Genomic DNA, 15,000 nt, shown 5'->3' with positions numbered 1-15,000 from the left:
GGTTTTTAGATTCGTAATCAGCATTTCAATGCGGTCATTTTGATATGCATCATGCCTGTGTTTGAAGGAATTTTAATTTTTGGCTTAATAAGGGGATGGGCACTTTTTATACCCCCCGCATGCCGGCAGCCATAAGAGCTAAGTCACTTTTAAAACTTGAATGGGGCTTATCATACATATATATGACTTCCGCTACTTATGATAACAGTAGAATATATAAAAAGGAGGAAATGGACCCACCCTAGTGTTCAAACGTTTCAATCAATAATAGCAATCTACAAATTGGGTAATTTCGAGGGATGTACATCAACTTTGGCCATTGTCTTATCTTTTTAATAATAAGAGGGTTTATGTAACAAACTGCTACATTGAACTTTAGACATAGATGATTCACATAACCGGCCCATTATATGATTTTTTGCTCTGCATATACAGAAGAAGGTTTATACAACTAACTATAATATTGTATTTTAGTTATAGCTGATTTACAGATTCTATTTTCTACCTTTTCCCATTGTATGACTTTTCGCTCTATGTATACACTAGGAGTTTTATGTAACTAACTGTAATATTGTATTTTAGACAAAGCTAATTTTACCAATTCTATTTTTCTCTGCAACCCCACGTATGATTTTACACTCTACATATACAGAAGAAGGTTTATACAACTAACTATAATATTGTATTTTAGATATAGCTAATTTTACCAATACTACTTTTCTCCTCGACCCAATGTATTATTTTTTTCCTCTGAATATACAGAAGAAGGTTTATGTAACTAACTGTTATATTGTTTGTGATATAATCATCTGCTTGATCTTATATTTGGTGTACTGATTCCTATTACAATAAGGTACAATATTACAAGCTAAGCATCTACATAATCAAGTCATAAAAAATTCAATATGTCCTTAAACAGAATTCTGTATTTAAAAAGGTTTGCAAAAAATATATGTCTAATTTTGTCAAAACTCTTATATGTAAATTCAGTTCTGACACGAGTTAATGTTCGTCTGTCATACCGTTTCGGAGCTTCGCTTTTTATGGATTTTGTCATCCTTGTTCGCTTTGCATATACAGAAGAAGGTTTATGTAACAAACTGTAATATTGTAAAGCAGATATCTTTCTAGTATTCATTTGAATGCGGTGGATAGGAACCTGTTCTCATCCATACAAAAAAACCATGTCTAGCATCATATTATATCCAACTTTCTACGAATATAAAAATTGTACAATCATAAGATTAAAACCAGTTTTTTTTAGCCGGAGCCTTCCGCACCTTGGAGCTAAAAAACTGGTTTTAATCTTATAATTTACATTCTATATCTGCGGAAAGACGTTTATAATACGATGCGAGAAATAGCTATTTCTTATATTTCTTATTTCTGCATATACAGAAGAAGGTTTATGTAACACACTGTAATATTGTACTGTAGACATAGCTTATTAAATTTTTTAATTGAGAGAGAGAGAGAGAGAGAGAGAGGGGGAGAGAGAGAGAGAGAGAGAGAGAGAGAGAGAGAGAGAGAGAGAGAGAGAGAGAGAGAGAGAGAGAGAGAGAGAGAGAGAGAGAGAGAGAGAGAGAGAGAGAGAGAGAGAGAGAGAGAGAGAGAGAGAGAGAGAGAGAGAGAGAGAGAGAGAGAGAGAGAGAGAGAGAGAGAGAGAGAGAGAGAGATAGAAAGAGAGAGAGAGCGAGAGCGAGAGTGAGAGAGCAAGAGAGAGCGAGAGAGAGAGAGAGGGAGAGATAGAAAGAAAGAGAGATTGAGAGAGAGAGATAGAAAGAGAGAGAGAGGGAGAGAGAGAGAGAGAAGGAGAGATAATTTTTCTTACCAACCCATTGTTCTATTTTTCACTCTTTCGTAACACATATTATTTCCAGCTAATTGTACATTCTATATCCACGGAAAGACGTTTATAATACAATGCGAGAAATAACTATTTCTTATATTTCTTATTTATGCATATACAGAAGGAGGTTTATGTAACACACTGTAATATTGCACTGTAGACATAGCTGGTTCACCGATTCAATTTTTCTTCCCATTTGATTCTTCTCTCTCTCTCTCTCTCTCTCTCTCGCTCTCTCTCTCTCTCTCTCTCTCTCTCTCTCTCTCTCTCTCTCTCTCTCTCTCCCCTCTCTCTCTCTCTCTCTCTCTCTCTCTCTCTCTCTCTCTCTCTCTCTATCTATCTATCTATCTATCTATCTTCCTATCAATCTATCTTTCTTGATTTTTATCTATATTTATTTATATCTATTCACTTCTATGATTTTTTTGCTCTGCAAATACAGAAGAAGGTTTATGTAACACACTATTAATATTGCAAAGTAGATATCTTTATTCAATTAAAAGATTGTTACGACTCACTATCACTATTTTATTGTGTTAGCCTCCAGGGAGTTTTGGGGATAAGACAATGGGCGATATGTTGATAGATAGATAGATAGATAGATAGATAGATAGATAGATAGATAGATAGATAGATAGATAGATAGATAGATAGATAGATAGATAGATAGATAGATAGATAGATAAATAGATAGATAGATAGATAGATAGATAGATAGATAGATAGATAGATAGATAGATAGATAGATAGATAGATAGATAGAGAGATTGATAGATAGATAGATAGATAGATAGATAGATAGATAGATAGATAGATAGATAGATAGATAGATAGATAGATAGATAGATAGATAGATAGATAGATAGATAGATAGATAGATAGATAAATAGATAGATAGATAGATAGATAGGTAGATAGATCGATAGATAGATAAGTAGATAGATTTGAAGGGATAAGACAATGGACGATAAATTGATTACATTCCCCATGAGGATAGACAAAATTAAACCTTCTTTATTTAAATAAATAAAATAAAAAAGAATGTGAGAACTTATTATGTATTGCATCGTATTATAGACAGCTCTTCGCGGATGATAAAAGGAAAAAATCATTAGAAATATTAATTCCAGTTTTGCTGGCCCTGAAAACCCATTGGGCCCGGGCTAAAAAAACTGTTATTCATGTTGCAATTTTATTTTATAATAAATGCTTTTTCAGTATGGCTTAGAACCGGTTCTAATCCAGCAGATAATAATGTAGTTTCGTATGATATTATTTCTTGACGTTTTAGGAATGTAGAATCAAAAAAAAATTATCATGAATCTTTTTAAAAAAATCAATAAATGAATTGTACCTAACTATTAAAGGTATCAAAATGCAAAATTTAAGGTTTTTAGGACAATTCTAACATGCTTTAGGGATTAAACCCAGAGAGAGAGGAGACAATGGGCTGTTTATTACACTAGTCCCCAAAGTTTTCGTTATTTTCTTATTCGTTGCCTTAACAACTTTAGGGACTTAAGTGAATTTGATTGGTTAGTTCTATAGGTTGAGTGTTCAAAAGTTTCAACCACTAATTTTAATCTACAGAAGGAGTAACTTTGTATATCATCATTGGGGATGTACACATCAATTTATTGGCCATTGTCTTATATCTAGATTGTTACAGGAATGTTTGGCGCTGCTAGTATGATTTTAACGGGCAAAACCATTACAGACGTACAGACCTTCTTATATAAAGTAACTTCGCTACTAGTATAATGCAAGGATCTAAAGGTATAAGACAATGGCTGTTAAATTGATGTATATCCCCAATGATGATATACAAAATTATCCCTTCTGTAGATTATAATTAGTGGCTGAAACATTAGAACACTCCCTTTAATAAACCAACCAATCAAAATTCAAAATTCACCCAAAGTTGTTAAGCCAACGAATAAGAAAACGATATTATAAAACTTTGGGGACTAGTATATAAAACAGCCCATTGTCCCCTCTCTCTCTCTCTCTCTCCCTCTCTCTCTCTCTCTCTCTCTCTATCTCTTTCTCTCTCTCTCTCTCTCTGCCTATAATGATTATATGATGGTTTTATTATCAAATTATTTTCTCTTTAAAAACATCTGGGATATCTGTTGATTACTATTGGAGGGAGATATAGAGAGATTATTAGATAGATAGATAGAAAGATAGATAGATTAAATACATTATATCAGACTATCGGCTTTGCCCCTAGCCTCTAGGATCTTTGCCCCAGGAAGTAATCTAAAAAAAAATTGTAGATGCAACCACTAATACATTAAAAAATGGGGGGGATTTTTTTTTTTTTCTGGTGTTGTGGGTGTCCCCACCCCCCCCCCCCCCCTAAGAAAATAGCCTAAAACCACCACAGGAACAGTAGGTATATTACCTGAAGAGTAAAATTCAATCGGTTCAGTGGTTACCGAGATCTTAAGGGTCGGACAGACATCAAGCTACTTTGTATTATATTTAGAGATATAGATTTAATGAATTAGTTAGATAGATGATTAGATAGATAGATAGATAGATATATATTAAGATAGATAATAAGATAGATTATTAGTTAGTTACATTTTATAAATAGATAGGATAGATAGATAGAGAGATATATATAAAAAGATACCCAAACGTAATAGGTTTTTTTTGAAGGGATAGGGAAAAATATTATTTCAAGTCTTTAACATAAAATTAAGAAGCCTAAAATGTCGACAAACAATGATTCGAACATTTTTCCTTTAATTTTGGTAGATTTATAATCCAAAGATCTAATGGATAAGACAATGGGCGATAAATTAATGTACATCCCCTATGATGATACACAAAATTATCCCTTCTGTAGATTACAACTAATGGTTGAAACGTAAGAAAACTCGACTTAATGAAACCAACCAATTAAAATTCATTAAAGTCTCGAAAGTTGTTAAGCCAACGAATAATAAAACGATAGGGAGAGAGAGACAGAGAGACAGAGAGAGAGACAGAGAGAGAAAGAGAGAGAGAAAGAAAGAGAGAGAGAGAGAGAAAGAGAGAGAGAGAGAGAGAGAGAGAGAGAGAAAGTAAAGAGAGAGAAAGAGAGAAAGAGTAAAAAAAGAGTGAAAGAGAGAGAAAGAGAGAGAGAGAGAGAGAGAGAGAGATAGAGAGAGAGAGAAAGTAAAGAGAGAGAGAGAGAGAGAGAGAGAGAGAGAGAGAGTAAAAAAAGAGTGAAAGAGAGAGAGAGAGAGAGCCAAAGAGAGAGAGAGAGATACATAGAGACAGAGAGAGACAGAGAGACAGAGAGAGACAGAGAGAGGGACAGAGAGAGAGACAGAGAGAGGGACAGAGAGAGAGCGAGAGACAGAGAGACAGAGAGAGAGAGAGAGAGCGTTAGAGAGAGAGAGAGAGTGAGAGAGAGAGAGAGAGTAAAAAAAGAGTGAAAGAGAGAGAGCTTGAGGGATAGAGAGAGAGGAGAGAGAGAGAGGGAGTAAATTAAGAGTAAAAGAAAGAGAGAGAGAGAGAGAGAGATAGCGAAAGAAATGTAATTATAAAGAGAGTAAGATAGAGAGATATAATAAAAAAGAGAGAGAGACAGAGAGAGAGATAGAGAGAGAGAGGGAAAAAAGAGAAAAAAAGAAATTGATATTAGCCTACCCTAAGAAAAAGGTCTATATATAATATATTGGTCAAACATACATAGACGAACAAACGAACATTTATACATATACATATAACCCCCTCCCCTCTCATTATATTATAGATAATAGTTGTAACTTGTATTATTATCCAGTTTTTGCCGCCAAATTTCAGCGGCAAAATTTTGTAATTTCAGCCGTAAAAGGTCATGTAAAAGATCCAAAAATTTGATGTACATCCCCAATGATGATACACAAAACTGTAGATTATAATAAGTGGTTGACACGTTTGAACACTCAACTTAATGAATCAACCAATGAAAATTCACTAAAGTCCCCAAAGTTGTTGGTCTAACAAATAAGAAAACGTTATAGTAAAACTTTGGGGACTAGTGTAATAAACAGTTCCATGTATTTCTCTCTTTGGGACCTAAAGCTTGTTAAAAAGTGTCTTATTAGTTGGCTTAACAACTTTGGGGACCTTTAATAAATATTGATTTGTTGGTTCATTTAGTTGAGTGTTTAAACGTTTCACAACTACTATTTGTAATCTAAAGAAGGGGTAATTTTGTGTATCATCATTCGGGATGCACATCGTTTTATTGACCATTGTCTTATCCCTTTAGATCCATGGTTATATGACCCTTTTTCTTGTTCTCTACACCCCTGTATATTAATTTTACGCAGGGATTTAAAGGGATAAGACAATGGTCAATAAATTAATGTACATCCCCAATGATGATACACAAAATTACCTCTTCTGTAGAATACAATTAGTGGTTGAAACATTAGGACACTCTAAACTTTAATAAACATACTAATAAAATAACAAATAAGAAAACGTTATTATAAAACTTTCGGGACTAGTGTAATAAACAGCCCAATGTCCCCTTCCTCCCTGCATATTTTACTGGCCATCATGCAACGCAAAGCGCCTAGATTCTAGGAATATACAGTTCCTATAGTCATAGTAAGGTGTAAAGTTAACAGTTGGATTATAGATGGGGGCTGGGTGGAAATTCAACTGTGCAAGGGGGGGGGGTGGAATGCCCCCCCCCCCTCCTAGGGCTGACCCCCCCCCGTTTGCCAGCAATTTTACAAACAATTTGTTTCATGACCTGATGGGATTGGTGTTTAGATAGATAGATAGATAGATAGATAGATAGATAGATAGATAGATAGATAGATAGATAGATAGATAAATATATAGATAGATAGAAAGATAGATGGATAGATTAATAGATAGATAGATAGATAGATAGATAAAGGAGAACCATATTGGTTCAGCAGTTAGCAAGATATTTCGGTAAAGACAGATAAACATATGGATACTCTTATATATAAGAACTGGCGGCTGCGCCCCCTAGAGGCCTCTAGTTGCACTTTAAACGTTTTTTTTATATAAATATGGCTACGTCGCGTTTGACGTTTATGTTTCGTTGAACTCTTTTTGTCATATCGAGAAACGTAATAAAATTAGATTTTTTGTGATTTCTCTTGGGAGGGTGGTAGTTATAAACCTTTCCGGGACTTATGAGATGCTACCCTGTTAAGGAGAACCTGATCGGTTCAGCGGTTAGCGAGATCCTTTGGTTCAAACAAACCGCAGACACACAAAGAGACATCCTGTTACTTTAGTATATTGAATATTGTTTTAAGGTGTTCAACAAATTCTGAAATCTGATTGGTCAATACAAGTTGTGAGATCTTATTGGAACAATGACAGAACCGGTTCCTACGATACCAAGGTAATCCGATTAATATCCGCTGGATTAGAACCAGTTCTCAGTCATACTATCCGCATAATGTCCGCGGAAAGCTGTCTATAACACGATACGAAAAAAAAACACATACAAGGAGAAATATATTTTCAGTATGGCTTTGAAACTGATTAGAACCGGTTCTCGGCCATACTGAAAAATTATGTATGGCATTGTATTACAGACAATTTTCTAGAAATATTACAATAAAAGCATTACAAAGTGTCTAAAAAAATCAGCCATGTGACGTCATAAAAATAAGGAATAATCATGGTTAGTTCTTTTCCCCTTCTCTCATCCCTCATTTTTATGACGTCACATGGCTGATTTTTGAGACACTTGGTAAAGCTTTATTTCAATAAAAATAAAGATTTTTCTCGTATTCATTCGAATCCGGTGGATAGGAACCGGTTCTCATCCATACGAAAAAACTATGTCTAGCATCGTATCATATACAGCATTCTATGAATATAATAATGTATAATCATAAGATTAAAACCAGTTTTTTAGCCCATGCCTTTGGTTTTAATCTTATAATTGTACATTCTACATCCGCGGAAAGCTGTATATAATACGATGAAAGAAATAACTAATACCAGTTTTGTTAAATCTTCTAATTTTCCATTTTAATTTCCTTAGATAATTAATTAATAATTAATGATATAATACGATGCGATAAATAACTATTCTGTTTTAGTTTTATTATTAATTGTCCTATTACTCTAAAATTTATTTTTTGACTGTATTAGACTTTTGGTAGTAGAACTAATGCGACTTTTCTTATTTTGGCTCATTTTAAAGACTTTGGGGAATAGAACACACAATTATTTTTTAATTTGATCAAGGCTACATTATAATTTGAAATGTCTATTTGTTGTCCTTTCTTAGAAAATATTTGGGGAAACGGATTTTTGGCTAGCATTCGAGATAGAAGTATGAAATTTTCAGTGCAGATTCCATATATCAATGAGCATCCAGCATATAATCAATGTTGGTCTTTTAATCAGGATTAAAATAATCTATCTGAAAAATTTTGTATTTTTACGTTTTTTACTATATCATCTACTAGCGGCTACGCCCCTAGAGGCCTCTAGGGGCACCTGCGGAGGGGGGAGTCAAAAAAAAATTTGCCCCCCCCCCAATTTTTAATTTTAGTTAAAAAAATCTTTTTTTTAGGGGGGAGGGGGTTTAATTTTTTGGGAGGGTGTCCAACCACCCAAGAAAATAGTTATAAACCTTCCCGGGACCTATGAGAAGCTACCCTGTAAAGGAGAACCCGATCGGTTCAGCGGTTAGCGAGATCCTTCGGTACAAACAAACACACAGACACAGAGACACACAAACATCCTGTTACTTTAGTATAAGGATTTTTGCTACTTATTGATGTTGTCATCCTTTTAGTAGAAAACATCTGATTATCAAATCTTCATAATATCATAAAAATGTTAATAGTATCTTTTGAAAAATTTATTGGTCTAAATTAAACTGTAATAGTTATTTATCGCATCATACTATAGACAGCTTTCTCACAGTGGGATCTTTTGAAAAAAATCGGGACATCCAAAAAATCTAAAATCGACTTTTATCTATCCTAGGACCTAATAATGGCTGTAAGTAGACAGCTAGAAAAGAAATTTTTAAAAAATATTAATTTTTGGCGGGTTTATGCCATTTTTAAAAAAGGTAGTGAAAAATTTCTTTTCAGTTTTGATGATTTTCCAGATTTTTTTACACAATTTTTTCAAGGCAACAAAAAATACATTTATGTTCATCTTATGAAAAAAAAAATTTATTGAGGTACTTTTCAGATACCTGTACCAATGTCTAATTAAAGAAAAAATTTAAAAAAATATTTTTTTGGTGGTGTAAATTGACATTTTGTGAGAAAATTTCACCAAAAATATTAAGATTTTTAACCCCAAAAAATCAGTTTTCTCCATTTTACCCAAAAACGGACAGGAGGCCCCGGGTTTTGCAATAATAATATTAATATACAACATGTATTGTGTATAAAACAGTTTTCACAACCTGGGGCCTCTTGTCCGTTTTTGAGTAATTGAGCATTTTACATTGCATGGTTTGAACAATTTCGTTCTTGTTAATTTCAAATTTTCCCCCATTAGAGGGGGAAGGAGTCATTTTAGAGCCCAAAGTCATCTCTGCAATATTTTCAAACTTATTAAGGCGGATCTTTCTTGACTTATGCATCATTTGCCTCTGGCGAACCGTTTCGCCGTTATTTGCCGCCGTTGGCGTGATTTTTAACGATTTTTGCCGTTCTCGCGGTTTTAATGGACATTTAAGGGATAAAGGAGTCGTTAAATAAAGATGACTTAAAAATACTTTTAGTTTAGTAATTAAATTTGCTAAATTTTATGTGTTCTAAAAAAATTTGTAATTCTAACTGGTTTTGGTCCAGCAGAAATTCAAATTTGGAGATTAATTATAATATTGCAAAAACATTATATACGCATCAGAGAGAGAGAGAAATATACGTTTGAGAGAGAATATAATTTAAGTAATTATGCTTATATTCTTATACAAACTTTAAATGAAAATAGCTAGACCTAGAATAAAGGTATTAACACAAAATCAAAAGTGTTTTGAAAATTATGTTATTGTTGTTTATATCTGTAAAAAAAATATTTGAAAACATGCCTTATAAGTGTCCTATTTTACTTATACTGGACCTACCTAAAAATGCCGGGACTCGAACTGGGTGCACCTGACGCTATATTCTTGTTCACAAACATTGTTTGCATTGAAGAAATATTTACATAGACGTTGATTTTGTTAAAATATTCCTATCCTAACTAAAGTTATGAAGTTTCATAGATTTTTTAAAAATAGGGTAGCTTCGCTCCTCCAAAACAGCAAGACGTACTTACCAAATGCACATTAGAAGTTAACAGAGGCAAAATTTAAGTTATTTCCGAGTTAAAGCAAAAGAAATTACATCATTTCTTCAAATACAAGCTTATTTATTGAAGTTTACTTTAGTCTACTCTAAATGTCCCGTTTTTGGGCAAAAGATCCCACTGTGTTTCTGCGGATATTGAAAGGAAAACCTAAACGATCAAAACCAGTTTTTTTTATTCTAATATTTGTGAAAAATTGTTGCCATACATGAATTTTTTTTTTAATATGGCTGAGAACCTGTTCTAATCCAGCGGATATTTTAAGGTTTCGACGCCATACTTGAAAAACTGATTCAGCGCTAATTATGAACTTAAAAATTTTTCTACGAGTTGTTAGTGAATAAGTAGCTATGATCTAAGCTATTGGCCTTTTGACGATGCCATATTAAGCAACGATCTAAAGGGATAAGACAATGGTCGATAAATTGATGTACATTCCCAAAATTACCCCTTCTGTAGATTAAAATAAGTGTTTGAATCGAAACATTTGAACACTCATCTTAATTAACCAACAAATCAAAATTCACTAAAGTTCCAAAAGTTGTTATGCCAACGAATAAAAAACGTTACCATAAGACTTTGGGGACTAGTATAATAAACAGCCCAATGTCTCCTACATATTTTGACCTTTTGACCAACATGTTATCAATTTCCAGGGAGGGAGGGGACAATGGGCCATTTATTACATCAGTCCTTAAAGTTTTATGACAATGTTTTCTAATTCGTTGACTCAACAACATTGGGGACTTTTAATAAGTTTTGATTAGTAGTTTCATTTAGTTAAGTGTCCAAAATATATCTATCTATCTGTCAAATATATATCTATCTATCTATCTATCCAGAAGTGAGGAGGAAAAGAAGCGGATATCTTTCTCCATATCCAATATTCTTGACAGCGCAGAGGAGGCAGCAGAGGGTATTCATGAGGAGGAGGGAGACACTGACACTGAAGACGAAGAGGTAAAAATAATAATAACTGACCTACCAAGTGACCAAGCGTTAAAATATTTACATAAAATTGGATAAAGTTATCTCTAACATAAAACAAATCAGAGGGTATTCATGAGGAGGAGGGAGACACTGACACTGAAGACAAGGAGGTAAAATCAGGGATCTTAAGAGATAAGACAATGGCTGATAAATTGATGGATATCCCCGATAAGGATACCATTCGATATTCACTAAAGTTGTTAAACCAATGAATAATACAATGTTTGGGAATTAATAGTCCCTTTCGTGGTAACGCCCATTAAGGGGCGATTCTATGTATTTTTAAAATGGCTTTTAATAGGTTATTCTAGGTTAGGTGAGGTTATATCTGGTAAGGTGATTGCCCCGTGGGGTTAGAGCCTCCTGCAGGGGCTAAAATTAGGAGAAAAGCAACTATGAAAAATACGAAGAATCGCTTCTTAAGGGGCGTTGCCACAAAAGGGACTATATCCAAATGTTCTTATAAAACTATTGGACTAGTGTAATAAACATCCCATTTTCCCCTCTCTTCTGGGTATAAATGATTGACCTTTCAAGTGACCAAGCGTTTATATATTTACATAAATTTGATAAAGTCAACTCTAACATAAAAGAAAGCAAGGAGGAGGTAAAAATAATAATTTATCGCATTGTATTATAAACAGTTTTCTGTAGATAAAAAATGTACAATTATTAGATTAAAACCAGGTTTGTTAGTTTTGAAAGCTTGGACTAACAAAGCTGGTTTTAATGTTATGATTCTATGTTTTTTTATTAGTCGAAAACTAGATATAATGCAATGATATACTTGATTTTTCAGTGTGGATGAAAACTGGTTCTTATCCATCAGATGTTAATCAGTTTAGAATAATAACAAGTCTCCAAGATTCTATATAATTACGTAAATCAAGTCTTCATTTAAATAAAAAGTTGTAAAGCTAAATATCTAGGCTAAAAAAATGATTTTAATATCCGGAGAAAGCTGTCTATATTATGTTGCGATAAATAACTATTCTATAGCACTTATTTAAGTGTTTATGATTTTTGCTGCTCCTAGGATGGACAGTTGGACCTGGACTCAAGGAGTATTAAGGAGGAGGAGCCCGGTTCCATACCCTCACATTTCCATCATCTTGCAGGCCTCAGGTAATTTATACCATCAAGGGTGTAACATAATAGGATCTGGCACTATTAATGCCCAGTTCACAAACAACTTTTAGAGGTTGACCAATTTATTATGTAGGGCAACCTTAACAAGTACAATTGACAAATGCCTTTATAAAATCGGTCAACCTAAAGCTTCTTTAGGTTGACATAAAATTTCCAGAGGTCGACCTATGTCTTTTGTGAACTAGGTTTAAGTCCAGGTATTAGGTACTTGAACTTGGAACAGACAACTGACACTTTGATTGATGACTGAATCTTGATTTCTGGAAATTTTAAGATTTCAATGATAGGTAATCAAACACAGAACAGACAACCAACTCTTTAATTGATGACTGCATACAGATTTCTGGAAATACTCAGAGCCTAATAACAGGTAATCAAACACTGATTAGATAACCAACTCTTTGGTTGATGGCAGAATCTTGATTTCCAGATATTATTTGACCCCGATAACAGGTAATCAAACACCAAACAGACAACGAACTCTTTGATTGATGACTTAATCTTGATTTCTGGATGTTAATAGATCCTGATATCAGATAATCAAACTCCAAACTGACAATCAACTCTTTGATTGTTGACTGAATCTTGATTTCTGGAAATTATCAGAACTGGATATCAGATAATCAAACACCAAACAGACAATCAACTCTTTGATTGATGACTGAATCTTGATTTATGGATGTTATCAGATTCCGATAACAGGTTATCGAACACCAAACAGATAACCAACTCTTTAATTGATGGCTGAATACTGATACATGGAAATTATCCGACCCTGATATTGGGTAATCGTCACTGAACAGACAACCAACTCTTTGATTGATGGCTGAATCTTGATTTATGGATGTTATCAGATTACGATAACAGGTTATCAAACACCAAACAGACAACCAACTCTTTGATTGATGGCTGATTACTAATTTATAAATGTTATCAGACCCCAATAACAGATATATGAACACCGAACAGATAACCAATTCTTTGATTGATGGCTGAATCTTGATTTCTAGATATTATCTGACCCTGATAACAGGTAATCAAACACCAAACAGACAACCAACTCTTTGATTAATGACTTAATCTTGATTTCTGGATGTTATCTGACCAGGATAACAGGTAATCGAACAACAAACAGACAACAATCTCTGGTTTGATGACTGAATCTTGATTTCTGGATGTTAATAGATCCTGATATCAGATAATCAAACACCAAACAGACAATCAACTCTTTGATTGATGACTTAATCTTAGTTTCTGGCAATTATCAGACCCCGATATTGGGTAATCAAACACAAAACAGACAACCAACTCTTTGATTGATGGCTGAATCTTGATTTCTGGATGTCATCAAACCCCGATAACAGGTGATCAAACACCAAACAGACAACCAACTCTTTGATTGATGACTGAATACTGTTATCTGGAAATTATCAGACCCTGATAACAATTAATCAAACACCAAACAGACAACCAACTCTTTGATTGTTGACTGCATACAGATTTCTGGAAATACTCAGAGCCTGATAACAGGTGATCAAACACTGATTAGATAACCAACTCTTTGGTTGATGGCAAAATCTTGATTTCTGGAAATTATCAGACCTCGATATTGGGTAATCGTCACCGAACAGACAACCAACTCTTTGGTTGATTGATAAATCTTAATTTCTTGATATTATCAGACCTGGATATCAGATTATCAAACACTGAACAGATAACCAGACATTTGTATGCACATTTTTATTATATTTCAGTGGAGTACCGTTCTCTATCGGACAGCCGTTTAGCAGCAGCTTCGATGCAGCCGCGCTAGCCGCGGCCACATCTCCAATAACCACCGCAGCCAGTAGCAGTTCATCTCCGGGCGCCGCAATGGCCGCTGCAGCGGCCGCAGCTGCGGCCGCTGCCCAATTCCGCAGCATGGCGGCGGCCAATCCGCTGTCAGCGGCTGCAGCCGGACTGGCGGATTATCCAGCGGCCGCGGCCGCCTGGCTGTCACATCATCATCAGGAAACTTAATTTTTGGAATGGCGGTAGTATAAGCAGAGATCTAAAGGGCTAAGACAACGCCCGATAAATTAATGTAAATCCCTAATTATTATACACTAAATTACCCCTTCTGTAGAATACAATTAAGGGTTGAAACGTTTGGATATTAAACTTTTTAAGCCACCAATCAAAGTTGTTAACCCTTACAGATCGGGCCCCTATTCCCACCTTAATAGATCGGGGGGGGGGGGGTCATATTGACCCCCCCCTCTATCTCGGCTTCTGTTACAGATAAAGACGTAAAATTTTTTTCTGGTGGTTCATGTGTATTTTTAGAGAAAATAATTTTTTCTAGTCATAGCGGTCAGGCCGCTCCTTAGCCGCTTTTTAGCGGCCAGCCGCTAAATTTTAAAACAGCTGTAGAGCGGCCAATTTTGCAGCTAGGATGACCAAATTTTAGGACGAACTTTTATTTTTCATAACAAAAAAATTACTTTTTCTAATCATCGCCAAAAAACGGCAAATAACGGAAACCGCCATTTTCGGCGGTTACGGCGGTAAAACGGCGGTTGGCGGTGCCAATTAATATTTTTATCTGTTTATTATTGCTCAAGGATTTACCAAAAAATTTATAGGTCTCTAGCTGTAATAGAAGCCACGATATTCATGATATATGTCTGTAGTAAAAGCCGGACAAAAATCGGCCATAAAGTCGGTCA

The 15,000-nt window shown here is 34.5% G+C and overlaps 1 protein-coding gene across 1 annotated transcript; it reads left to right on the top strand.

The window, feature by feature from the left end:
• Window positions 1–7,127: 7,127 nt before the first annotated feature.
• LOC145307003 (uncharacterized) lies at window positions 7,128–14,311 on the top strand. The gene is made up of 4 exons (XM_080149343.1): window positions 7,128–7,223; window positions 10,996–11,113; window positions 12,180–12,268; window positions 14,047–14,311. Exons 1-4 carry the CDS (start codon window positions 7,195–7,197, stop codon window positions 14,309–14,311), a joined length of 501 nt encoding a protein of 166 aa, XP_080005469.1. The 5' UTR covers window positions 7,128–7,194.
• The last annotated feature ends 689 nt before the right edge of the window (window positions 14,312–15,000 follow it).

The sequence above is a fragment of the Acartia tonsa genome, chromosome 15 (genome assembly GCF_053477335.1).
Source record: "Acartia tonsa isolate MP-2025a chromosome 15, ASM5347733v1, whole genome shotgun sequence".
In the NCBI taxonomy this organism is placed as follows: Eukaryota; Metazoa; Arthropoda; class Copepoda; order Calanoida; family Acartiidae; genus Acartia; species Acartia tonsa.
This window is presented reverse-complemented; position numbering and strand designations above follow the sequence as displayed.

Bases quoted from the DNA above. Each gene is read 5' to 3' on its own strand.
- LOC145307003 (XM_080149343.1), top strand. From the start codon at position 7,195: ATGACAGAACCGGTTCCTACGATACCAAG. The intron at 7,224-10,995 runs GTAATCCGATTA...CTATCTATCCAG, and splicing joins CCGGTTCCTACGATACCAAG to AAGTGAGGAGGAAAAGAAGC. The intron at 11,114-12,179 runs GTAAAAATAATA...TGCTGCTCCTAG, and splicing joins CTGACACTGAAGACGAAGAG to GATGGACAGTTGGACCTGGA.